The sequence below is a fragment of the Triturus cristatus genome, chromosome 8 (genome assembly GCF_964204655.1).
Source record: "Triturus cristatus chromosome 8, aTriCri1.1, whole genome shotgun sequence".
Lineage (NCBI taxonomy): Eukaryota > Metazoa > Chordata > Amphibia > Caudata > Salamandridae > Triturus > Triturus cristatus.
In genome coordinates, this window is record NC_140591.1 from 401,987,316 (window position 1) to 402,015,206 (window position 27,891).

A 27,891-nucleotide genomic window follows, 5' to 3' on the forward strand; every position below is an offset into this window, starting at 1 on the left:
TTTCACCCGCAGACATACAAACAATTTAAACCAGAGCTAGTTCTCATTGATTACTAACACAAGAGTTTAAGGATACCCACATACAGAATTTGCATTTAATAGATTTACATAAAACTGTTTTACAGAGTCAGAATCTACTATGAAAATATGACCTGGATTAAGCCCTCCTGGGCCAATGTTGGGAGCCCTTCGCACTTGCTCAGCCACGCTTTAAAATAACAAGACAGCTCTGCAAGTTAAAGAACCTGCTGTAACAAACTGACTGTAACATGAGGTTGGAATCCTAATGTACTGAGATATCAAGATAGCTCAGTGTATTCATGCACATCTTGCAGTTGTATACAGACAGCTACATCATTAGGCCATCTTCAACACTCAACAAGACACAACAAGAAACTATATCATATAATGATGAGAATACAATACATTTATGCTTGTGAAAGCAGGCGTTGTGTAGAGTACTGTGATATAGCCGTCTGATGACCCTGAAGCAATAATTTTCAACTCTGCCATTAACATTTCATTATGTGATTTTAGAAGAATTTTTAAAACGTCACGTAAAAATTGTGTTTTCCTTTTTTGTTACCTTGAATTTGTTCTTAAAATATATATTTCCGCAGCATTTGCAACATAATCTCCAACGGAGACAGTGCATTTAACACACAACATATTTTTAAGATGAAATGATCATTTATACATAGGTGCAAACTATTTCCAAATAGGCTCAGCTTGTAATGGGTTCCATTTATCGCGCCTGTTCCCACCCCAAACCCCAGGGGGTTGGTTTTGGTGTGCTGAATAGCAAGGGGGGACCCAGGGGGTGCAGGGCGTGAGCCAGGTCTCCCCCTGGGTGGCTTCGCACAATGGAGCGGCCACCCAGGTGCAGGGTAGGGGGATTTGATTAGGGGCGCGAGGCGCGCCGAAAGTGATAAGTAGAGGGAGGCAGGGGCGGGAAAATCACTGGGCCCTCGGGAGCGGGGAGGAGGGGCTGGTTTTACACTTTTTGTCCATTTCGCTCTACCGTAGGCCTGCAGCTGCAGAATAACGTCCCAGGAGGCGGTGCGGGAGGCGGTCCGGGTGCTCTGCGAGGCAGGCAGAAGCGACCTGTTGAAGCCGGGAGTCGCTGGCCAGGCATGGGTGGGCCTGACGCGTGCACCGCGAAAAGCCAGCAGCGGGGTCGCGAAGGCGGTGGCGGCATGTTTATCCCCGGGGCCAGCAGCAGCTGGCGAGGTCCCGCAGGGTCCGGAGGTGGGTCTGGAACCGGCCCGTGTTGAGGGTGAGGAGGCGCAGGCTGGCCCTTCAGACGAGGTGTCCGCGTTGATTCAGGTACGTGCGCCCGCCTGCTTTGCTGTGGCCGGGAGGCGCGCTACGGTGCGGGGAAGGCGGGGGCGGTCCCTGGCATCGACCGGGCTTCGTGGGCGGAGCGCTGGGGGCAGGGTCGGCGGGCTGCCTATGCGTGCTACACGCGGAAGGCGGCCAAAGAGTTGTAGTGGGATGGAGTCCCCCGGGCCGGTTCAGGAGCAGGCTACCCCCCCGTTGGCAGGTTCTGAGGTGTTGGGGTGGCAGAGCAGTACGCAATTGGTGCAGTTAAATGGGCAGAATTTTTTGTTGAGCCCGGCACCTGCATTGCCTGTCCTTGTAAATAAGGACATCTCTTCTGAGGGCCCCTCTGGGGGGACATCGGGGATATGGTCACTGCAAAGTGTGGAGGGGGCCCCGGGTGTGGTGGGAACGAGAGCAGGCCACACAGGAGGAGGCGCACTGGGGCTGAAGAGTACCCAGGGAGGGGTGGATTACCAGCAGTTGCCGGGCAGATCGCCTGCAGTATTGGGCGCATGCCCCCTGGTTTCGCAGGTTGATTTCAGCGGCCAGTTTGCGGAGCAGGGATCTGTCGGGGTGTCAGGGCACAAGCCAGGCGTTCTTCCTTTGTCAGGGGTTACCACACCCAGGGTGCCGGATTCGCAGGAGGGCCAGTGGGTCTGGGTGGGCAGTGGGGGTGCCTCGGGAGTTGGTAGGAGTGGGTTGTTGGGAGACGGAGAGTTTGCAGTGGGCGAGCAGGAACGACAGGGTTTGAGCGGCTTCCAGGAAGATATGCCGGTTTTAACCACGCGGTTTGCGGCCGGCCGGCTTTCCAGACGGATGGAGCACACTGCGGCTCTGTCTGGGGGGCCTACTACGGGAGGGCGATCTGGAGCGGATTTCCTTTCTCAGTTGGGTCACCCCTCTGCTCGCACGGATGCCTAGTGGCATTTGGGTTCGGGGAGTGGGAGCTTTGTGGGCAAGATGGGGAACAGTGGGGCACCTTCGGGTGTGTTGGATGCATTGGGGAATATGGAAGTGGACAATGAGGAATTGGAGGATGGGGAATTGAGAGATGGGGATGGGGACGGGGGGAAAAAAGTGGGGAAAGCTGTGAAGGGTCAGAGGGGTTGTTTGGGGCAACCACATGTGCTTAGTTTTTTGCAGACGTCTGGTGCGGACTATGCAAAGGAACAGGCTTTGGCAGCTACCAGTCGCAGGCAAGTGGACCGGCCATGCAGCAGCCTTCGAGAAGCTACATTGTCTACAGGTACGCCGGGGTGGTGTTCTGTTTGGCAGCCAGGGGGTCCACCGCCGAAGGCCACCAGATCTATTGGCATTGGGGGGGACACTTTGGGGGACAAGTCATCTTCTGAGAAGCAAGGTTCGTCAGGGGGTGAGGGGAGGGGGGGGGCTGCATCCGTCCCTGGGTCACAGCCTATTGCGGATCAGAGTAAGGGTGCCTCGGAGGCAGTGGAGGAGGATAAAAATATACACAAGAAGTTGCCTTACATGGGGATTGCTATGCCGTTGGGCTCGCATCTATCAGATAAGACAAAAAGCAGGATTTGGCGGCATGAGTTTGTGGATGTTTTCAAATTATTGCACCGTGATATTCAGGCGAAGGAGGGCTCCAAGGAGGAGGAGTGGGAGCTGGCGAGGCGGCTTAGGGTCCCTAAGACGATTGAGAACTGGTCTTCTGCTTTCCTGATATATGCCAGCGTATATTGTGAAAAATATCCGGATAGGGCGGTTGCAATTTTCAAGTACATGGATATTATTCGGAAGGCTCAGAGTTACTTTGGGGGTTTCGCATGGCTGTCATATGATGAGGAGTTTCGAGCTCGGATAAGTGTGTCACAGGACAGACCTTGGGGCGATGTGGATTCTGAGCTGTGGCTCCAATGGATGGCGTCGTCTCCGCCGCCGGCTACTACGCACACGGCTAGTGGTTTACCTATCTCTTATCGGCCCTTTCCCGCACGTCCCGCCCAGCCTGGGGCGGGGGTTGGGGGCAGAGGTCAGACCCCTACTTTTGGAGCCTGTTGGAATTTCAACAGGGGTTTCTGCAGTAGGCATTTTTGCCGATACAAGCATGAGTGTTCACAGTGTGGTGGAAGGCATCCCCTCACGCAATGTTTCGCCGGCCAGCGGTTCGGTGACATGGGTAGGGGGCAGAGGGGAAGGGGAAATGCTTTCCAGTTTGCAGGAAAGGGGTCCTACTCCGGTTAAGTTGGAGGTTTTGGGGCAATGGTTGCAGGAGTATCCTGATGTTGAGGCCGCCAGTAGGCTTTTTTGGGGTTTCAAGGACGGCTTCAAAATAGGTTACCAGGGGCCTAGACTGGGTAGGTGGTCCGATAATTTGAAGTCCGCTAAGGAGTTGCCACAGGTGGTTCAGCTGAAGTTGCAGGGTGAAGTGGAGGCAGGAAGAGTTGTTGGTCCTTTTTCCAGCTGTCCTATGCCCAATTTGATTGTCTCTCCACTGGGGGTGGTCCCCAAAAAGAAAGCAGGGGAGTTTCGCATGATACACCACCTGTCATGGCCTGAGGGCTCCTCCATTAATGATTTCATATCGCCTGACGATGCATGTGTGTCCTACGCTTCCGTGGATGATGCCCTGCGTTTGGTTAGATCGGCAGGGAGGGAGGCTCAATTGGCCAAGAGTGATATCCAATCTGCGTTTAGGCTGTTACCCATTCATCCTTCTGACTTTGAACTTTTGGGAATGCAGATGCAGGGAGCTTTTTATGTAGATCGAATGCTTCCTATGGGCTGCTCTATCTCTTGTGCCCTCTTTGAACTTTTCAGCTCATTTTTGCAGTGGCGCTTCACTCAGGTTACTGGACATGCCCTCATTTGTCATTATTTGGATGATTTTCTTTTCATTGGAGTTCAGGGCACAGGTCAGTGCCAGGAAGCTTTGCTGGCTTTTCAGACGTTGGCGCAGGAGCTGGGTGTGCCATTGGCCCCGGATAAGACAGAGGGTCCCAACACGACGATGGTGTTTTTGGGTATTGAAATAGACACCATTGCAATGGTAGCAAGGTTGCCAGCGGGGAAAGTTCAGGAAATCACTGCATTTTTGTCCTCTGTGATTGAAGAGCGCAAGTTGGAGCTCAGGAAGGTGCAGAAGCTGTTGGGTTATCTTAACTTTGCATGCAGGGTGGTCCGGGCTGGGAGAACATTTTGTAGGAGGTTGGGCATGGCCATGTCTGGGGCTTTTCTTCCTCACCACAGAGTGCGTATTTCAGCGGCTACACGGGCTGATTTGGCTATATGGTTGACATTTCTAGCAGAGTTTAATGGAGTGTCTTTGTTTTTTGCGGATGAAGACATGATTTGGCAAGTGCAGATCTACTCGGATGCCTCTGGTGCGCATGGATTTGGTGTATTTTGGGAGGGCCGCTGGTGCGCTGAGAGTTGGCCACGTCATTGGATGTCGCAAGGGCGCAGTATTGCTTTTCTTGAGTTTTTTCCACTTTTGGTTGCCCTATATGTCTGGGGCGATGAGTTTCAGAATCGTTCAGTGCTTTTCCACGTTGACAATTTAACGGTGGTTCAGTTGATTAACCAGCAGAAAGCCAGGGATTTGAGAGTTTTACGCTTGCTGCGCGCTTTTATGCTCAAATGTTTACAGCTCAATGTTGTGTTTAAGGCGCGTCATATCCCGGGAGTGCATAACAGTATAGCGGACTCTCTGTCTCGTTTACAGTGGGCGAGATTTCGCAGGCTGGCTCCTGGGGCGGAACACAACAAGACGCCAATCCCGCAGTGTGTCTGGGAGTGGGGGGATTGAGACTTGCCGCTTTTGTGGAAAACTCCATAGCGGCTTCTACACGACGGAGCTATCAGCAGGCGTGGAGAGAGTTCTTGAGCTATGGTAAACTGTGTGCTGAGACTAGGGGGAGTTGGACCGATGCTCATCTGGTGCTAGGTTTTGTGTTACACTTGATTGACAAAGGCCTCACACATACTACTATTTCTGGCAAGTTGGCGGGGCTTTCTTTTTACGGGCAATTGTGGTGGGGGAGGGATCTGGTTCAGGGGGTTTTGGTGAAACGGGTCCTCAAAGGTTTAAGCAGGGTGCAGGCGGGGACGAAACAGTTACGCAGGGCGGTAACTTATGATTTGCTGCAAAGAATGCTGCGGCAGTTACCTTTGGTATGTTATGATGAGTCTGAGTGCAGGCTGTTTAGATTATGTTTCTTATGGTTGTTTTTTGGGGCTTTCAGAGCCTCGGAACTGCTTGGGCTGCGTCATAGGCCAGGTATCCGCAGTGATGAGGTATTTCTTGAGGGGCACAGGTTGAGCCTGTGGTTGAGAATGTCAAAGACGGATCAGCTGGGCAGGGGTAAATGGGTTTTCTTAAACAGAAGTGAGGACGGTTTGTGCTGCCCTGTAGGGTAATGGGAAAGCTTCAAGGCTTCTAGTGGTTTTGCTCTGGGTCTTGTATTTTGCCACGCCTCGGGGCAGCCTATTTTGGTGGCTCAGTTGCTGGCGGTCATGAGGAAGGTACTTCTTCTGTTGGGAGAAAACCCTTTATGTTTTGGGACACACTCTTTTCGGATCGGGGCAGCCACAGAGGCGGCCAGGTTGGGGTGGTCCTGGGCAGACATACGCCGTATTGGGAGATGGAAGTCCAAATGTTGTGAGAAATATGTTCGGAAAGTCTCTGCATAGCTCCTCGTTTTTTCTTTGGTTAATCATTGTTTTTCTGTCTAGGTCTGGCATCGGGGCCCGTAAGTTCGAAAAAATCGACATGGATAGTAGGACACTCCTTCGTTAAATGGGCTGCAGTCTATGCCGAACAACAGATGTGTGGGGGTTCCCTTGGACTGCGCAGTGCCAGCCACGAGGTGGTATGGAAAGGCAAAGGGGGAATGCGTTGGGAGGGTTTGTTTCCGGTGCTGGCCACGATGTGCTCTGGAAGGGGACCGCCACATTTGCTCATTATTCATTTGGGTGAAAATGACCTCGTTGATTTGTCAGGGCTGTCGTTAATAAAGTTGATGAAACAGGATTTGGAGGTCCTCCAGGCTACTTGGGAGAACACCCAGTTGATCTGGACAGAGTTCATTACAAGGTTGCACTGGAGAGGAGCACGGCATCATGCAGCGATGGAAAAAGCGAGGCGAAAGGTTAACCGCACTATGAGACATTTTTGTGAGGGTCATGGGGTGCGGGTCCTAGCTCATCCCAACATTAAATGCACCGAAGGTTATATGTTTCGTGAGGATGGGGTACATTTATCTACAATGGGGCAAGCATATTACCTGCTGGAGTTGCGGGATTTGATTGCGCAAATTTGGAAGGAACAGATATGGTGCGCTTGAAAAAGGGTTTGTGCACTACCACCAAGTTGAGGGGTGGGGCAGGAAAACTCTGTTGGTTTTCCTGGGTGGCGGGGTTTTGCTGGGGGGGTGGGCAGCCTTGAGCGGGTTAGCCTATCCTCCAACGGGGGAGGGGGGGGAGCAGTCACGTGATCAGGAAATGAGAAGTAGGGGAAAATGCACACAGGGGTCGGGATTCTGTTTAGGGGTGGGGTTTTTACATTGGGGTTAGGTTTGGGGGTGATTTGAAGACAAACTTTGGAAAGTTATTGCATTGCAGAAAATTATGATTTGGCACCTGTCTTAATAAAGTGGCCTTTTTTGCTAACAAGTAAGTGGTGGTTGGTGATTTATTGTGCGAAGCACCATGCGGGGCACTCCCAACCGAGGCCTAAATCAACCAGCCACGTATTGCACTTTCCAATCAAATCATTTGGAATGAATTTATTTCACCTGTGTAAAAAAGATCATATAATCTTAAAAGTATGTCGAGAGATTAAAACACTATTTATGTAGGACATTAGGTTGTAAATGCTGCGGACATTTATATATGTTTTAAAGCTAAGTATCAAAACAAGGAAAAAACACTTGCTACTTGGCTTTTTAAAGACTCCTCTAAAGTCTAAAATAACATGAAATGATGATGGCTACATTGAAAACTAGTGAGGCGAGGCCGTCAGACGGCTATATCACAGAACTCTACATAGCTTACTTTAACCAATATAACTTTATTGCATTCTCATCATTGTATAATATAGTTTCACGCTGTTTTAAGTGTTGAAGATGGCCTAAGGAAGTAGCTGTATACAACCGCAACATGTGCATGAATACACTGCGCTGTCTTGATATCTAAGGATTCCAACCTGTTAAATGCAGGTTACAGCCAGGTTGTTTCAGCAGGGGCTTTAACTCACTGAGCTATCCTACCATCTTGAAGCATGGCTGTGCATGTACAAAGGGCTATATAGCTCCAATGTGCCCAACATATGACCGGGAGGGCTGGATCCAAGTCAGGGTTTTCAAAGTAGACACTGACGCTGTAAAATAGTTCCATGTAAATCTGTTATATTGAAATGTTTTATGAGGGTATCCTTAAAACCTGGCTCAGATTTTGCTCTAGTTGACCGATGCTGGAGACCCCTCTGAAAGATCAAAAGACCATGGACCTAATTTAGAGTTTGGCGCTTGGGATACTCCATCACACACATGACAGATATCCCATCAGCTGTATTACAAGTGCCACTGAATACAACAGCTGTATTACAAGTGCCACTGAATACAACAGCTGTATTACAAGTGCCACTGAATACAATAACAGCTGTATTACAAGTGCCACTAAATACAATATCAGCTGTATTACAAGTGTCACTGAAGTGCCACTGAATACAATAACAACGGACGGGACATGCGTCACGTTTGTGACATGTATCCCATCCGTCAAACTCCAAACTAGGGCCCATGTCTTCAAGACATTTTGAGGGTGGGAGGATGCCGATCACTGCCAAAAGTCTCCTTCATCCAACCACTCAAGGCCCTGTGGGACTCTTGGTGGGGGACAGGCTGCAGGATGAGTGTGTGCAGTGAGCATCTCCTCCACTGGCCTTTTAATGCTAACACAGGGTCTCATATTGGTCCATATCCGGCGTCAACAATTCACTTAGTTCTGTTTGCATTCTGGTAGTTTGACATATGTTTTCCCTGTTATACCTGTGCTATTACACGTACAAATAACAAAAAATGAAACAAAGGGGAGGATGAGCTTATCATTAGGGGTGAGACACATTGGACCCTCTGCTGCTCTGTCCTTGAGGGGGGAGATGCCGGCTAGGAGGGCTGAGCAGGCTTTTTCGTCCTTTCTTTCCATTTTCTTGTACAAGTGTCTCTATTTAGACTCATCCAGAAGATAAGATCGGCTTGCTGTCTCTCAATAGCTCTTTATTTATTTATTTGGGGGCAATAATCAAAAAAGAGAAAAAGACAGGGGAAGAGAAAGAGTGAGAGAAAACAAAGGAGGAGAGAATCAAGAAGATGAGGAAAGCCAAAGGCTTGTAAATAAGAGCGAGCAGAGTAAGTGAGAAGAGTGGCAGCGGCTAATGAGGCTAAAGGGGCAGGGCTGTGGTGGTAGAGCAGCCAGGGGAAGAAGATAAAGGGGTGGGAAGTGAGAGCAAATGAGGAAAGACACAGGGGACCCACCTAAAAGAAGTGAAAATTCTTTGTATTTTGGCCTACCGCCAACCTGTTACCTTTCAGCCACATCAGAGCACTAAGAGGCACCAATATTGCAGCATAGCAACCCAAACCCATAATTCAGAATCTACTAACAGCAGTAGCAGACACAGCATCCTATATGTGCATGGTGTGGGTGCAGGTGCATGTGTTGCGTGAGCGTGATTAGTGCTAAGATGCAGCATGTGCTGTGGTTCACTCATAGGTTGCGCCACAGCAGATATCGCCCGCCAATCTGCTCATTTCCTCACTGGCTGTTGCACTGGAAAATGCTATGTTATGTTATAATATTTTTAAAGCGCAAACTGCTACCCGAAGGTGTCCTGGCGCTGTCAACAAAACCTCAAAGAGACCCACATATGAGGCCACGGATTAAACGCCAAAGAGCCAGGTTTTTAAGGCTTTCCTGAATGCCAGTAGATCTGTACTATTTCTAAGATGGAATGGGAGGGCGTTCCATGCCTTGGCTGCCCCTACCAAAAAACTCCTACCTCCCCAGCTGGCTTTTTTAGAGATAGGGACTGTTACCAATTTTGCTCCCAGAGAGCGAAGTGGTCTATTGGGGACATACCACTGAGACTGCTGCTTCGGATGCTCTGGACCTTTCCCATGAAGAGCTTTGTAAACAGTACAGAGGGATTTGAACTGCACCCGTTTCAATCCAGCCTCCAGCATAGCCAGGCTGTTCAGGAGTTGTCAGTTGTTCAGCAGGTGAAGTTACACCATAGCACAGGCATATTAGGGGCCCACTGAACCCAAATTATGACACTCTGTAACCACCCAACAGAAGTACAGGGGGGCCCATTTTGCTGCTTGCACTCGGGCCCGTGTCTTCTGTGCTACAGCACTGCATGTCACCTGCAAATCTCAGTATGTGAAGCAGTAGCGACCGGTGTCTTGATAGAGTGGTAGGGCAAGGGAGACACGAACAGATGACAAGACAAAAAAAAGAAAAATAATACCTGCTGCACCGCGCTCCTCTCCACTGCAGGCCCAGACACCCGTAGTCCACTGCGGACAATCCAGATGCTGCTTTCAGCAGCATGAAAGTAGCATCAGGATTAACTGAGCGCCCTCAATTTGCGCTCCCAGTTAGACTGGGAGCCTGTGCCTGTTCTCACCAACTGCAGCTCGGGTTGAAGAGAGCTTCAGTGCGCATGACGCTTTGTCCGTCCTGAGACGGCGGGCCAAACCGTCATGCGCACTGATAACAGTGCAAAACAGCCCCCCTAGTGCCTGTCATCCCCCTGGCCCCACCCCAAGCCTCTGCTCTAAGATCAAAAATAAAACAAGTGAGTTATCGGGTAGCATTAGGAGGTAGGACACGTTGCATGGAGGCCTTGGGGTAGGAAAATGGAAGTGTGTGCTGGTGGTATTTAAAACCAAATTAGTTTGAATTAAAAAACTGAGGCTCCAATAAAATATTCGCTAACTTCTTTCATACCGGAACTAGGCATTATTCTTTTGTATAATCCGTTCTGAACAGCAGTCCACACAACTGCATGTGTTTCCTTGTATGCTATCCTAAAAAAAAAAAACATTTACAAAAACGTTTGTGATTCAGCCCAAAATGGTGAGTGAGCGATATCACCCCCCCCCCCACCTTCTTATGCTATTTTCCAACCATTTGAATGTTACACCACCAGGACCCTCCCTTCTATATAATGTAATTGAGCATTTCATGGCTGCCTCAGGATTTCACATGGTCAGTTTGCCTTGGACTGGTGTATGATAATTCTGCCAAAATGTCAAACATATTTAAATAAAAAACTCATCAATGTTCCCATAAGCTTGGAAGGTAAGAGTGGGTTCTGCAGAGTTGAGCTGATAACATCTGGTTAGAAGTGAATGCTCCTGGCACAAGTTAGTTTTAATGTGCCTGCTGCAGTTCCACTCACAGTAAGGGGAGACTACCTGCACAGAAGGCCCCTATGCCAGGTTGTAAAACAAGCATTGGCAAAGCCATTAGGTCTCACCTCTGGGCCCCATTAGCATTGCCAATGGTCTTAGCAATACACAAGGAAAAACTTCGAATTTGTGAACCTTTATAAACTCTCCTTGCTTTAGCGCAATTTTGCATTGTAACTGTAATGTACTTCAGTATGTTAACTTCGGTTTATATAGCGCCAACTCCTGGCTGTAAGAGGCTAAGCTAATGCCTTTGTCAATGCGTGTCTGGTACATGTGAGCTGAGCTGCATTTACGTGTCCAGGTGAGTTCTGGTTGTGGAATCCTTGACCTCTCGCCGGTGAGCAGATAGCAATGGCCGCATATGCACCATTTGTAATTAGCAAATTTACTTATTTAGAGCAAAATCACTGTTGTTACCCATTTGTTTCAAACTGCTCGCAAGCACTTGCGGAGCCAATAGGCCTGGCTTGTTATAGGCATATGTTTGTTGTGCGATATGTCTGGAAACTCACAAAGAGGCACCTCACTGCGGGTCAGGCAGAAAACCATGCCATGCCTCCTTTAGTGCCACCCCGCCACCCTTTTCATCCCACTTACAGCACTGTGACCCACGGAAGGCTTTTGCTTTCAGACAGCTAAAAGCGATGTTGCAGGAGAGATCTAAAAGTGTAATGTTGTAATATCATGGAGTCCTTGGAGTTAAATCTAAAACTTGTGGTGCCGAAAGGAGGAGCGACCGCTTTGCTCCGGTGCGGCACCCACGGTGCTGCTTCGCTGCGAGGGCGGGGCACACAGCTGGTGTTACAGGTCAGCCGGTGAGTTGTGTACTTCATTGAAAGAAAGCCTCATCCACTGTGGCACCCCGTGCCGTGATTTTAGGTCCCAGGGCTCTTGGTGCAACCCTGTCCCTTTACAAGGGGAGCTGCAATATGTGTTCATTGGCGTGGCTGATCCAAAACTCATGCAGGTCATGTGCTTCCTGGCCAAGGAGATTCAAACATCTTCAGCCTCTCTGGACGTCAAGCACAAAGCCAGAGACAGGGATGTGGAGCACATGACGGGTGCAGGGGGCTGGAGGAGGCAAAAGCAATATGGAGAAGGGGACAGAATTGTAGAGGACGAGGTGGCCGAAGCAACCGGAGAGCGAGATGAAGCAATTTAGAGGAAGGTGCAAAAGAAACATGGAGAGCAGGTGGGGGAAGCAACACCGAGGATGTGGCAAGGGAAAAGAAAACTAAAGGGGAAAGCAGACCGAGTGAAGAGTGGGGTAAGGAAAGTACATGAGTGAGAGAGCAATGGAAGTGGGCAAAAGAGAAGCACACGGGTAAGAAAGAGAGAGCCCTACATGGATCGCAGAGGGTGGGGAAGAGAAGCACACTAGGAAAGACAGCTGAAAAACACATGCACTGTCATCAAGTGCTTAAAAAAAGAAGCGCCTAAAAAATTAGCAGTGGAAGAACACAAGTATTGCAGCCATGCCCAGGGGAGGGAGAACCACAAGTAGAAGGAAAGCCCACCCAATCTAGCGAATAAGAAGCAAGCAAATGAGAGTGAAAATGAAGCCAACCAATGGTAAGCAATGGTCAGACTGGTAAGCCTACAATACACCTCGCAATGACAATATCTAAAAAATGCTTTGCCCTTCGTAGGCGAGAACTTGGGGAGTTCATACCTGCGCTGTGGAGAGCACAGAAGTAAAAGGTGAAGAAGCAGTGTGAAAACACAGGTCGGCCTTTTCCAATAGGCGGATGTGCCCGACTTTAGAAAGAAGGGACACTCCGTAAGTAAAAGCAATGTTATGCTACATCCATGCCTAAGGGTGTAATGTGCATCCTTTCCCCCATGCACATGAGGAAATGCCCCTTGAGCAGTGCAGGTTAGAGAGACGCACTCACGCAATGTGTATTACAGCACTGTTGCACAAGTGTCTGTAGCCCCTTCTGGAATATGGAAATGCCCACAGAAAGCAAAAAGTGAGTGCAAACGCCAGGGCGCATCTGCAATCTGGCTCCAGGTGATCAACAGCTTCGCCCTCACATTATCACACCAATCTCCCCTTTAATTGCAGGAGGCTCGCCTTGAGGCAAGCTTAGTGCCCTATGACTGTATGCAAAGCAGCCGCGGGAGACAGAAATATTTACAAATAAATAAATAAAAAGGACGTACCACAGTTGAAAGGACATTTAACATGGAACAGTAAAGTGGAAACAATTATAACAATTATAAGGTACTATTCCATATTAGGCACCCAACTATTTCTGCCAAAATAAAGTTATGGCTGCACAAAAAAAGCCAGCAGACATTTAATGTAGCAGAAAATCAGAGTGCGGCTCACGCAGTGCTGAGAACAGTTTTATCCACACAGACCCTTTGTCTTCACTAAATGAATGCCCTTTTAGCCCCACCCCAATCTAACTGCCATCCTAAAGCGAGACTAGACTACAGAGTGGTATGGATGGATGGGCACTTGTCTGAAAACCAGCCAATCAGTTCCCCTACTGTTAAAATTAACAATATGGTGTTGGTGTCAACAACAACAACAAAAATCAATCAAGAAAAGAAACAACATTAGGGAGCTCACCTCGAGGTTTTTAAAACTCCTTCCTAGTGCCTCGAAGTGTGCAGTGCTGCCACAAATTGAGCAATCCTCCTCTTTCTTTCCATTGGGCGCACATCCCCGTCAGTCAGACACAATCAGTACGGTGGTCCTGAAGACATTTTCTGAAGCAGCCCTTAACCGGCCCTCATTTCAGGGCTGCCTGTAGGGCTGGGAGAACGACCACCGCCGGCCTGGCGCCATCTGCAAGCGCACTGCTGTCCCCGAGCTTAGAGGCGCTGCAGGCGGAAGGGTGGGCCCGCTGCTGGGTGAACGCCCAGCTCGCTTCATGTGCAGCACAACCGGACACGAGGGGTCACCACCAGCCCCACAGAACCAGCGGCGGGACACGAGGGGCACCAGCCCCACAGAACCAGCGGCGGGACACGAGGGGGTACAAGCCACGCAGGACCAGAGGCGGAACACGAGCGGGCACCAGCCACGCAGAACCAGCGGCGGGACACGAGGGGGCACCAGCCACGCATGGCACGAGGGGTCACCAGCCACGTAGAACCAGCGGCAGTGCTGAGTGACTTCACCTCAGCGAGCCGCATCCGCTCCGGGTCTCCACAGCTGGACCAGGAAACGAGTGTGTATCGGACAATAGGGCTCTGACAACTGGGAAAATCAAGAAGCACAAACACCGGGAAAAGACTGCAGGCACACAGGGCCTCGGAGCAAGACGATTCAACAGCACCTACTGCTTCCAACAAATGCTTGTCTCGAGAGCAAGTGCGTCAGCCGCAGCATTACGTTTCAATATTTCTTCCAGTTCCTCCTGTTCAGTGGTACAGTCAGATGATGTTTTCAAAAGGCATGTTGTCCATTGGGAACATATGCTAACGTGTGTATTTTATGGCCTTGGGTCCCCTCAATCTGGGCGCCATTTTAGAGTTGAGGAATTCCAATTGGTCGGTATTGTATAAAGTAGTTGGGTTGAGTACGGTTAGTATAGCTTTGTTAAATTATTCACTTGGGAAGGGGTTTGTGCTGGGTAGTTGGGGGAAAAAATGAGTTTGATTTGCTAAAGGTCTTCCTAGTGCGTTCTATGTTTGTGGTTGGATTTGCCAAAGGACTTTGCCGTATTTTAATGTTTTGGGAGCTCAGTTGTCCATACCCTGGCCTAGGGTTTAGTAGGTTGCATTGCTAGCCAGATAATAGCATGGACGTTAAACCACCAAAATGCCTGGGGTAGCGAAAGATACATCGCACAATATTTGACACACTTTTTCCTCTCTACTCACGTCTAAATAATTAACACACTGCACCACACCCCATGCTCCACATTGGCAAAAAGAGCCCCTTTGCAGGACCGGTGGACATTGCAGCACCAGCCCAATGAGGAGCTGCCCGATAATGAAGCATGACACCCCTTGGGGTGTGTGAGGGCCCTTGCTCCTAAGGGAGCACTCCCCCTCTTTCATCCCTTGGGAGATCTACACCCTTCGATAGGAACTGCATTTCTCTTGGTGTAGCGAAAGATACATAGCACACCATTTGACTCTCACTTTTATACGCACACACATGCTTAAACATACACACACACATACATTCTCTCACATAAACGCACTCTACTCACAAACACATATTTAAAACCATTTTTTTTACAACCTTAACTCACAGGGAGGGTTATATTGCAGCTAAGTGTACTCACTGCCTCTGTGTCCCTGGCACTGTTTTTGCAACCTCTGAGGCCAAGGGTCACAAAGGCAATGCCAGGGGTCGCAAGGGGCAAGCCAGGGATCACAGCTACGGCCCCTGGCGAGACCCCTAAATGATGTCCGTGGGTAATGGTTGACACTGTGGTATGTTTAGGTTCAGTGCTTACTTTGACCCAGTGGCTGCTAGTGGGGCCCACTAGGACTCACTTTTGGGGACCAACACTTATTTTTTCTCAACATACTTAGATCCACTTGAAGAGAGAGAAACACAAATGGGGACATAAGGAGGAAGAGGAAGAAGGAAAAACAATGACAAAGGTAGAAAACATGGATGAAAAAGAACCTGCGAGAGTGAGATAAAGCAGCACAGAGTGTCTGGTGGTGGATGAAAGTGGCATTAGTTGGACTGGATGATGCAGCCTAAGTACTTGGCCCGCCCTTCGATAGTGCCAGCTGCAGACATCTGAGCAAAACGTTGGGGATCAGCACTTACTCTTTTACAAATTAAGCACTGGGAGTTCTGTTGTGTTGGCAGTGCTTTGCCATTTGTACGAGTTTGGTGCTGTGTACTGCATGAGAGTTTCAGGGGGCCTGTGTAGCATGCTCTGTTTGAGAAAGGTGCCTTGTAAGAGTAACTGGAAATGTTTGATGCTTTGAGAGCTGGGTGTCCGATTATGGCATATCAGAAGTGTGGTGGGTGAGGGTTTGCAGTCAGTCTATTGTGTACTGCTTCTGGTGATATTGTGCTGTGTCTTGCTTTTGGGTGATGTTTCTGTGACGGGTTTGAGAGCAGGCTACAGCAAGTATCACGCGTATGTTTGGCTGGACTCTACGAGCAGAAGTGGCAAGGCAAGGATAGTAAGGTCATCAGAGGGAGAGAGAATAAGGCAAATGGAGTCAGGGCTTGTGTGTGTCTGTATATTTCGGTTCGTAGACTGAAACCAGGCCTTTCAGAGGGTTGCAATTAAAGGTAATCTATTAAGGTGGGCAGTAGGCTCAGGAGAAGGCCTGGGGCGTCAAAGTCCGATACCTCTTCCTCATCTGACAGTGTTGGCACCAACACCACAGCTAGCTGCCTCCAGGGCCGGACTGGCCGTACCGGGCATCAGGCGTTTCCCCTGGAGGCTGGAAGGGTGGGGGGCCGGTTTTGCAATGGTGGGGCGGTTTTGCAAGGGTGCTGCAATATCGACCCACAGTAACAAGGGCTGCTTTGGGTTTCCAGTCTGGCCCTGGCTGCCTCTTCCTGATTGATACATCCTCTGGACCCCACAAGCAGAAAAGCGATATGGCATGAGTTTAAGGGAAGGGCTAATACGTGCACTTCCATTGATTTCCATTGATTTCCGTAGGTACTCTGATGACTTGGAGAGCAAGAAGTACCGGGGCTCGAGAAGGAGTACTCCTCCGCATGCCTAAGTCCATGCCCGTTCACACACCTAGCTGGAGTGGCCCTGGGCTAGGCTACCAGAGTGTGGTCCCTCAGCCTAGTGTGCCAAGGTGGCTGCTCAAAGGAAGCCCCCTATAACCGTGGTCCGATGAGGGCAGGGTCCAATGGGGTCCCGCTTGGATACATTTGGGCCATGAGATAGGATGCATGGCGCTCACACCTGCTTGTTTTGACGCAAGAGTGAGTGCGGTAGAGTATATCTGGGGGGAGGAGAGAATGGCAGAGTACCTGTGGGTGGGGGAAAAGGGTCACTTTACAATATGAGCGGGTGAATGAGTGGGCTACTCAGTGACTGAATACATTAGTGCTGTTTGTCTGTAATGGGCACAGAAGGAGAAAACAAGTGAGCGCCGGTAGGAGGAACAAGAGAGGAGCAATTCAAAGAAAAACAAAAATCACCTCTGGACTGTTTTATTTGTCACCCAATCTGAGGAGCGACATGTTATCGTGTGAGTGCCGAAAATGAACACCCCTAATCTGAAAACATCTTGTTTGATTTTCCAGTTCTGCTGAGGTGCTTTTGGCAAGGTTTGTTTCTCTTTTTCCCTAAGAAAAGGGCATTTTTTGCTGCACATTTACTTGCAAGTTGTATAATTTTCCAGTAAGTAGCTCCTTCACAATAGCTTGTGTCTCCCTACATTACAATATTTAAAACGGCGGGGAGGGGGGAAGAGGGGTGTCATCAAAGTGGGATTCGATAGATCACCATTTTCTTTGGACATAATATTTGGATTAAATCGATCATTTGGGCGACTCGCCCCGTAGCAGTCCAGCTTGGCATTCTGTGTTTCATGTTTCGCTCCTTAAATGGTTTGTCCCCTTCCCGTCAGGGTCATGGGTGGTCAGCACTGGCTCCAATCTTAATTGACGAAGAAACAATATGAAATTGAAGCTGAATGATATCCCACACAATCCGAGGATGTCTCCAATATACCATATTGACTCGAATAGTTGGCCCTTGAGACAGATCAGTCAAGATTGCTCAGAAGTTAATAAACTGGGCTTAAAAGGGACTAACCAATTGAAGACAAATTAAAGCAGAGGATTGGAAAACAGCATTTTACACCTTCGTTGGGCACCCTGGGTACCATGTCAAGCCCTTTTGGCCATGTGATAGCCAAGACATTTTTCAAAGCTTTTTTGGGCGCGTCTCTCTTTGAACTCTTGAATCCGACCGTGCTCTTTCACCTTAACGGCAACCAAACCAGCTTCCTCAGTGCAAGCCCCATTACTGGTGAATTGTTTCTCCCCCTAACGACAACCAAACCAGCTTCCTCAGTGCAATCCCCATTACTGGTGAATTGTTTCTCCCCCTAACGACAACCAAACCAGCTTCCTCAGTGCAAGCCCCATTACTGGTGAATTGTTTCTCCCCCTAATGACAACCAAGCCAGCTTCCTCAGTGCAAGCCGCATTACTGGTGAATTGTTTCACCCCCTAATGACAACCAAGCCAGCTTCCTCAGTGCAAGCCCCATTACTGGTGAATTGTTTCTCCCCCTGACAACCAAGCCAGCTTCCTCAGTGCAAGCCCCATTACTGGTGAATTGTTTCTCCCCTAATGACAACCAAGCCAGCTTCCTCAGTGCAAACCCCATTACTGGTTAATTGTTTCTCCCCTAATGACAACCAAGCCAGCTTCCTCAGAGCAAGCCCCATTACTGGTGAATTGTTTCTCCCCCTAATGATAACCAAGCCAGCTTCCTCAGTGCAAGCCCTATTACTGGTGAATTGTTTCTCCCCCTAATGGCAACCAAACCAGCTTCCTCAGTGCAAGCCCCATTACTGGTGAATTGTTTCTCCCCCTAATGACAACCAAGCCAGCTTCCTCAGTGCAAGCCCCATTACTGGTGAATTGTTTCACCCCCTAATGACAACCAAGCCAGCTTCCTCAGTGCAAGCCCCATTACTGGTGAATTGTTTCTCCCCCTAATGGCAACCAAACCAGCTTCCTCAGTGCAAGCCCCATTACTGGTGAATTGTTTCTCCCCCTAATGGCAACCAAGCCAGCTTCCTCAGTGCAAGCCCCATTACTGGTGAATTGTTTCTCCCCCTAATGGCAACCAAACCAGCTTCCTCAGTGCAAGCCCCATTACTGGTGAATTGTTTCTCCCCCTAATGACAACCAGGCCAGCTTCCTCAGTGCAAGCCCTATTACTGGTGAATTGTTTCTCCCCTAATGACAACCAAGCCAGCTTCCTCAGTGCAAGCCCCATTACTGGTGAATTGTTTCTCCTCCTAATGACAACCAAGCCAGCTTCCTCAGTGCAAGCCCCATTACTGGTGAATTGTTTCTCCCCTAATGACAACCAAGCCAGCTTCCTCAGTGCAAGCCCCATTACTGGTGAATTGTTTCTCCCCCTAATGAAAACCAAGCCAGCTTCCTCAGTGCAAGCCCTATTACTGGTGAATTGTTTCTCCCCCTAATGGCAACCAAACCAGCTTCCTCAGTGCAAGCCCCATTACTGGTGAATTGTTTCTCCCCCTAATGACAACCAAGCCAGCTTCCTCAGTGCAAGCCCCATTACTGGTGAATTGTTTCTCCCCCTAATGGCAACCAAACCAGCTTCCTCAGTGCAAGCCCCATTACTGGTGAATTGTTTCTCCCCCTAATGACAACCAAGCCAGCTTCCTCAGTGCAAGCCCCATTACTGGTGAATTGTGTCTCCCCCTAATGATAACCAAGCCAGCTTCCTCAGTGCAAGCCCTATTACTGGTGAATTGTTTCTCCCCCTAATGGCAACCAAACCAGCTTCCTCAGTGCAAGCCCCATTACTGGTGAATTGTTTCTCCCCCTAATGACAACCAGGCCAGCTTCCTCAGTGCAAGCCCCATTACTGGTGAATTGTTTCTCCCCCTAATGATAACCAAGCCAGCTTCCTCAGTGCAAGCCCCATTACTGGTGAATTGTTTCTCCTCCTAATGACAACCAAGCCAGCTTCATCAGTGCAAGCCCCATTACTGGTGAATTGTTTCTCCCCTAATGACAACCAAGCCAGCTTCCTCAGTGCAAGCCCCATTACTGGTGAATTGTTTCTCCCCCTAATGATAACCAAGCCAGCTTCCTCAGTGCAAGCCCTATTACTGGTGAATTGTTTCTCCCCCTAATGGCAACCAAACCAGCTTCCTCAGTGCAAGCCCCATTACTGGTGAATTGTTTCTCCCCCTAATGATAACCAAGCCAGCTTCCTCAGTGCAAGCCCCATTACTGGTGAATTGTTTCTCCCCCTAATGGCAACCAAACCAGCTTCCTCAGTGCAAGCCCCATTACTGGTGAATTGTTTCTCCCCCTAATGACAACCAAGCCAGCTTCCTCAGTGCAAGCCCCATTACTGGTGAATTGTGTCTCCCCCTAATGATAACCAAGCCAGCTTCCTCAGTGCAAGCCCTATTACTGGTGAATTGTTTCTCCCCCTAATGGCAACCAAACCAGCTTCCTCAGTGCAAGCCCCATTACTGGTGAATTGTTTCTCCCCCTAATGACAACCAGGCCAGCTTCCTCAGTGCAAGCCCCATTACTGGTGAATTGTTTCTGCTGATAATGACAACCAAATTGTTTCAATCAAGCCCATCCTTACAACTCGGTCTTTCCTGGTGCGGTGGCACAATGCTACAAACCGCTAAGGTTTGCAGCACTCTCAGTATCCCGCTCCCCTCTACTCTGTCCCGCTCTCTGCTTCCAGTACCTCAATCCTCTTTTTTATTTTTAATGCTCTAACTGCCACTTTCAGCCCTCCCAGTCCACTGCCCCCCACCTCCCACCCCCCAATGTTTGTGTATTCGTCTCTTAGCACTCCCAGGGCTCAGTTTTTCTAGCTACCGACTTCCAGCTACAACATGGCTTCATGGCCGACCCTGCCTCGTGTAACCGCTCCCGTACTTGTGTAGCTCGCCAATCCTTCCTTATGCGCATGGACACAGAAGAATCCTTCTTCTGGCTTCAATACCTGCTGCGCTTTAGGGGGTGCATGGGCTGTGACTACCCCCAAAAAGACCTTCATGTTTGCATTTAACATCTTCATTAAATCTGGCAATGACAGTATTTCCACAGACTTTATCAGAGGGTCTAGTGTGCCCCAGTTCCACTGAATGTCATGTACCTTCCTATTAAATTATCGCACTGTAGTCTTGCTTGGCTATTACGCTATTTTGCAATCTCAAGATGAATAGTGACAGTTATAGGAATATAAAAACTACTTCATGTTAAGCATCCTGTCACTTTTTCTTAAAGTTATTGAATTTATTTCTCTCCAGGTTTTCAGATTTAGTCTCTAGAAACCGGATCAACTCCAATCTATTTCTGAGACTCCATCAATTTATGAAATAAAGCAGAATGTTGCAGAGGGATTCAAGTGCCTAAGGCAACAGACACAGGGAGCATGGATCAGGGCTGCTTCAATCCAGGACACATTTCCTAACCTCGTACAAAAGTGGCTTGAACAACTGTGGAGCGAAATCCTGGAAAAATATCTGAGGAGCACTTTGGGGAAACCTACAATACAGCAATGACCACAATCAAAAACCTAAAATATGCACCAAGCCCACAGGAAAATAAGGCTACTGCACAGCTCAGTCTTACAAATAAAATGAAGTAAATTGTGCGGGGGTAACCAGGAGAGTGGAGAACTAGAGAAGACATTTATTTCGATGCAACATCTACATCTTCAGACTTTCTCCTTAGACTCCAAAACACAAGCAACACCAGATCCATTATGTGGAGTGATTTGCTAGATCTCTGGGAATGATCCATCAAGTGGAAAGAAATTTGGCTTAGAACTGGACAATTCTGTGGTAAGTGGCACGCATTATAGTTTAACCTGGAAGACTTCAACAGAAATCGAAGAGGGTTTGCACAAATCGTCTTTCCTACAGCAAAACATCTGCAACAATAAAGTGAAGGAAACCGCCAAAAGCTGTGATACCCTTCCCACAGGAAGAAATCTGAAATGAGCAAGGAAATGGTAATGAAAAATATTATGCAAGATGTCTTGACCTTTGTGTATGTACCAACTGTGCAAAAAGTCTTGTCTGAAGCCTGGTTCAAAGGGAGAGCTTTTCACCACTACAGTCACAGGATGAGAAAGGTTAAAATCACAAACACCGCTAAGCACAGAATGTAAACTACATAGGTTCATGCTCTGCAAACTCCTTAGACAAAACTGACTGGCAAACATGGATACACTGAAAGCATTTGTCAAAACATAAGGGTTTATTTGGAGAAGATTTAAAGTCTACCTACTTTGACAGGCACTGCTCCTCTGTTTTCTGCTCACACAATTTCCCTCTAAGAATCATGCTCTTTATGGCATCAGTTCAACATCTAGGAGTGTTATTATAATTGTGTCACTACTGTAACGCGTCACAGTATCGCAAATATCCATACCTATGTCCTTTTCAGACAGTTGCAGCAGGCATGGTTGGGAGGGACCTTTACCTTCTCATCTCTATATCATGCAGGGCTGTGAGACCAGGCTTGGTTTATCGGAAGTAACGCAACATACAAACCTTCCGCCAAGCATGTACCTGAATTCATTTGCTGTATTAAAAACCACATTACCAGTCATACACTCCAGTTTATTACCTTAAATGACCCGATTCTCAACTTTTTTGATCTTCGCATAAACCTATGCACAGCCATACACTCCTTTCTTCACACGGGTTATTTAAAAACGTGAAATTTGTTCAGGCTTCTAACTAGCCTTTTGTCGCTGCATCAATATAGACTGCTCAGCTTTTTCCGAATGCCTTATCTTAAATAAGATTACATAAGCACATAATCAGTCACTCCTCGGCACACACTGCACATAAGTTAATTGCATGTTTCATATCAGTTCTTTAATTGAACACCTATTTGACAGAAGTGTTTTTTTACAGTTCTTGTTACATTCACAAACAGTGAATATATGTTGAATGTCTTCCATGGAGAACCCTTTTACAACAGTAACCACTGCTAGACATCTCTGCTAGAACACAGATCAGCTAAACCCACCAAACCCGTATTAACTCTGACTTCTAATTAGCCAATCGCCAAGCCAATCAACCATATACAAAATAACATAAATTACACTGCGGGGATGCAGTGTACAACATCCAGCAAACGGAGGAAATTCAACGCAATGCAATTCTGCATCGCCTTTGCTATCCCCCGTGCACAGTCCATGAGGGTTTTCGTTAGACTTTGAGATTTCAAGGGAGAAAACACGTCCTCAATCCTGTGCCATAAACAAGTTTGGATAAAATCGCAGTCCTTCCACTGAATCATCTCTGCAAAGCAGCCCCATATTTTCTGCGAGAAGTAGCCTGAAGAGGGAAAACAAAAGGGGTGAACATTCTGCATTGTCCTGTACGGCATGACAGAATAAAGAGGACGGAATACACACAGCTTACCTTTCTTTCGCTAAAAGAACAGACATGCCCACAAGCTTTGCAAACTCTTCGGAAGTAAGGGAGCCCTTTTCAGATACCTGCAAACATAAAACGTAAAACTTGATAAAAATCACTTGGTGTTTCACTATCTAGTTTACATATTTATGTACACCCTCTCTCCAGCTTGCATACAACAGCTGGTACCTGACACATAATCAAGTGATGAACAGTGACTACACAGAGGTGTAACCTGGTGGGCACCACCCCTCGGGGAAACTCCACGCAAGAACATTTCTTTCTATAGCTATAAGCCAGCAAGCCTAAAGGGACATTTTAGTGACCCGTCAGTCTATTTTGCAGAGCGACCCATCATTTTACACCATGCCTAGACAACAGATTGCCATAAAAAAGGGAAGACATATCAATCTGTCTTCTCGAGGCATTGTGTGCTGGATACCACAAAATATGTGTAGACATTTTATATATTCTGGCCAACTGTGTCATAAAGATGCGTGATTATTCAGTAACCAGCCCTATAGTAGGACAATCAATCAATCAATCAAAAACAAACAAACAAACACACACACACACAAACAAACAAACACACAAACAAAAAAACAAACAAACACATACACACAAACACACACACACAGACACACACATGCCCCCCCCCCACACACACACACCCGCCCCCCCCCAGGGTTCTGTGTCTGAATAACGACCATGAACAATCTTTTTGAAATTACAACTGCCTTCAATAAAGAAGCACATCACACGTAAACATCCTTCCGTTCCTTTCAACAAGACCAAGTCTCACTCACTAAGCCACCTTTCAATATATCTGATAGCCATCCCACTAATTGAACCCGTGATATCCATTTCTTCAGTAAAGATACAAAAAGTATGCTGTTCCTTATTACGAGACAAGGGAAAACTAGGAGAGCGGTTTTCTTCAGACCATTTGTGGTACGCATTTTCTACAAAACCTGCAGAAAGATGTAAACTATTGCCTTTGTCTGTTTTAACTTAGTTGCCATATTGCAAATAAGTGTGCAGAAAACAAACTTCAAAATGAAATTAATGTATTTTGTACTGCAGGCTTTTAGAGCACGATAAAAATGTGTACACAGCTAAAGTACTGTAGACAACAGCTAAATATCTAAATTGCGTAAGTCACCAATGAAACACGGCTTTGAGAACCAGCTAAAAAAATCATAAACACTACTATGGACTAGTTATAAACTGCAGACAACCATTTGGCTTATGTAAATAAACAACAAGGAAATAAGGGCAAAATTTACAAAGAGACAATCAATCACTGGAAATGGGTCACTGCTCACTGAAAATACTAACACACAAACAAGCATTGGTTTAGCCAATAGATCCAGCATTCATGTAGTGAAGCATACAAACACTGGCATGCACAAATGCAATTGTGGTGGTAATGGGGGAAGTGTTGTTGGTAGGAAAGATAGTGGTGCTAATCGCTTGCAATCGAGTGGTGACAAAAACATTTAAAAAGGCCTATTGCAGGTACAAGGCAAACACTCAATAGAAGGCGGAATGATACATGAAACAGTCAATAGTGTACTCCTATGTGTGGAGCTAAAGCCCACTCGAAATGTTTGAAAGAATTGGTAACAATATGCCTGAAGACAACTGCGCTGACAGGCCAGGTCCAAGAAGGATTCTTAAACTAACTCCTGCAGGTTGAAATGCCATGAATCGCAATCATATGCACGATACACCCAACATGAAGCTACGTCACAAAGCGTTATCATGTAGCCTCGGCCATTTGAAAACCGACTCTACAACTTTTGGCTAACGAATTTAACAAATCTGATAGGAGCCTGGATACTCAACAAATGGAAGCATGGTTAAAAAGGAGTCTAAATCACCAAGAATAACTTCCTGGAATGGCCTCCTATAAAAGCAAACCAGGCCCTTCGTGCCTACTGCAACCTTGCTAGCTGTTGTGGATCGGCTTAATCACTAACACCGGAAAAAGCTAACATTTTCTGTCAATAGGAAATCCTGCACAACCCTCCTCAAAACTAATGTGAGCCATTTCCTATGCTAGGCAGAGGACTGAGAAAAGTTCACATACGGTGGCATGAGCAGCAGTAACCATTTCCTCTTCATTGTGGGTCTGCAGCTCTACCACCATCACACCGCTGTCAAAAACACGTAGCCTTTGAAAGAAGAAAAGAAGAAAAAGTTTTTGATCAGAGACAAATGCACGTTTTAGCAATTGCAGCTATAATTCTTTGTAAATATACTGTATTTAGCTTCATCCTAACTATATAAATTTAAAAAAGAGATACTATGCCCCTCATTTAAAACCGATTTTTCATGTTCCTTGGCGTGATAAGTTCGAAACCGGGTCTGATGTCCTTGTTCATCACCAAGTTCAAATTAACATTTAAGATCATTTTTACATCTCACACAGTCACCATTAATCTGCCACAGATTTAAAGTACACACATAGCCATTCATTGATTTCCCTGTCAGATCATATGCTCAAACAGGACATGGTGGAGTAGGAAGCGTTGCCTTAATGGTGCAGGCAATCTTCATGCATTGAATCTTAGCAGTGCAGTTGCAGGGTTTTTTTCTTGCCAGATAGAGAGACATTTTGCCCGTCTTGCTCCTGGACCCAAACACCGCCTGCTAGAGGGAAGGGAGCCTTTCTGCAGGTATTCAGGAATATTATGAGCAAATAAACTACAGTCAGGGCGACATCGTGATACAACAGTTAAGTGATTCATGTAATGTACCCTTTCTTCAATTGCACTCCTACTGGGAAACCCCCATTCTTGAAGGAAGAGGAAGAAACTTGGGAAGTTCTGTAAAAGTGAAGGTCTACAGGTGTGTGGGCTTCTGAAATGAGGGGTCGAAGACCCAGAACAGGCTCTGGCAATGGGCTATGAGTGGGCATTGGTCAACCAGATGCAAATAGACTCTCAGAATAACTTTGAGGTCTGAAATGGACAGGAAGGGTATTCCCAAAGTGTGGATCGTTCTACCTCTGTATGAATGGATAAAGAGGTTCAGGGTTTCAGATAGTGTTACGGACGATGCACACCACCAGAAGGACGTGAGCACTGCTGCATGCAGGACGACTAGCCAGGATCCAGGGGGTAATGCCCACTGCCATTTACGCCCAAATACATTCTGAAGAAATTCCAGCCACTGTTGAGAACCCAATGGTCTGTCACAGATTTCTCACCTCCAACAGGCACTACACAGCCTCTCCTTACATTCTTACACATTTTAAGGCAAATGGGATAGTTAGGCATGAATAGTCGGTCATTCTCAGCTCTAACAGTACTCTGTAGTTAAGCTCAGTTACTTTTAAAGGTCTCTGTTACTTTGTTCCTTCTCCATCTTACACAGGTGGCTCTGGTGGGTGTCTGCGGGGGAGGGGCTTTGTCTTTGTAGGTGTATGCACATATTTGAATTATTGACTTTAAATTCTAGGTTGTACATTAAACTGTACTCAATACATGCTCATTGTGCACTCTGACCAAATCCCTTTTTCCATGATGGTCAACATACCCATACTAGGACACTCCAATAATTATTTACTTGCGTTTTCTTTAATAACGTATTTTCTATATCCTCCATAGTAAATTGCCAACCCCTATCCTTGCCACAAACAGCTTTTCATCTAGTATTTTTTTCTGTCTCTCTTTCCTGCGACCCGCCAGAAGTAAGGAATGAAGGCTAGAAAATGAGTGTAAAAGCAGACTTTGATTTGGTTGTTGGGCACACGGGTTCAGAGACTTAGGCAAAACACTCCATCTGAATCAACACCGTTTTAGAGAAGTTAAGAATGTCACACAAGGGGTTCACATAGGCTTCCTGATGTGAAAGAGGTTTTGCTACAATTCTGGTTAATTGTTGTCTCTGTGTGTGGGGTCCTCAGTTTAGCAGGCGATTGTTGTGAATTGTGGTCGTTATTCATGGAAACCGAACGCATCTTTTTCAACAGTGTTCAGGATGGACAATTATGGCGTGAACTGAAGGATGCAGTGAATGTCTGGCCTTGAAGGCAAACTCCAAGAAATAATGCAAGCAAGGTTTATATGCGTTTCATTTGCAAGTCAATATTTCTCTTAAGAAAGCCAAAGAAGAAGTAATAGGATCAGCAACATGGTTTTTGATGGACGGGGTATTCCTCTTGCAGATTCTTGATGTTTTAAATGTCCAAAACCCTTTACATGCTGTCGTACAGGATAACAAAGAGTACATAAATGGCACTACCACTCACTCCTGTTCGATTCTGTTGCCAGTAGGCACCAGAAGATCACAGGAGTGACAGAGGAGGTTGGCAGGTAATACACAATCTGCAGAGGAAATAAAATACAATCAGAACCAACAATGTAGAAAGTACACAACTTTTCCCTCAGTTTGATCCGATCCCCTGTGGCAATTCTTTATATTTGGAAGATTACAGAGCAATACAGAACAGGTATGAGCTAGAGGGCAGGGATGTGGAATTCCTATAGCCCGACGCCTAGGACATATTGTTTGGGGTCAAGGGCCACAAGTTTTCATGTGTATTTTGTCCTTGAGACAAGTAGGCCCAGCCCCCTGCAGGACAACCCCTATGGCTGCCAGTTTACAGTACCACATTATGGATTAGGGAAGGGCACTGTCTGCAGTCAAGGTAATATTTTTGTCCATATGTTAATGCTGTTCAAACTTGTATTTATGGTTCATTAATTGAAAGCCTTTATTATTAGGGTGAGTGCTCTAAGTGAATGTTGGAAGCTCTGATTGCACTACTGACAGTGATTACAGTATAAAAATGTGTACACATGTTTTCAAAGTTTAGCAATATTAGGCTATGTATAATGCCCCCAGAATGCTCTCTGATTTGATGCAAATATTTGCAGAAGCTTGAAAGCAAGATTGAGGATTCTTTCCTTTCAAAATAAAATGTTCATTAAAAAATGAAAGCAGGAAAAAAAAACATTTAGCTAAACCACTGTAACATTTTAGGTGCCATTTCTTTGCAGCATTATTTAGTAACGTTTTGATGCATGCTAGT

At 47.1% G+C, this 27,891-nt stretch overlaps 2 protein-coding genes across 3 annotated transcripts in view; both read right to left on the reverse strand.

The window, feature by feature from the left end:
• The window catches only part of THSD1 (thrombospondin type 1 domain containing 1), a 112,789-nt gene extending 98,697 nt beyond the window's left edge, over positions 1–14,092 (reverse strand). Inside the window, exon 1 of one of the 2 annotated variants that reach the window (XM_085621779.1) lies at positions 13,348–14,092. The gene's annotated coding sequence lies outside the window, so the exon portion shown is untranslated. The remainder of the gene's footprint in view (positions 1–13,347) is intronic. The other variant, XM_085621778.1, reaches the window with a different exon arrangement.
• Positions 14,093–21,659: 7,567 nt separating this feature from the next.
• The window catches only part of VPS36 (vacuolar protein sorting 36 homolog), a 195,061-nt gene continuing 188,829 nt past the window's right edge, over positions 21,660–27,891 (reverse strand). Inside the window, exons 12-14 of the mRNA XM_085621780.1 lie at positions 24,943–25,027; positions 22,857–22,933; positions 21,660–22,769 (exon numbers count right to left, since the gene is read on the reverse strand). Coding sequence (XP_085477906.1) covers positions 22,676–22,769; positions 22,857–22,933; positions 24,943–25,027 — 256 coding nt within the window. The 3' untranslated portion in view covers positions 21,660–22,675. The remainder of the gene's footprint in view (positions 22,770–22,856; positions 22,934–24,942; positions 25,028–27,891) is intronic.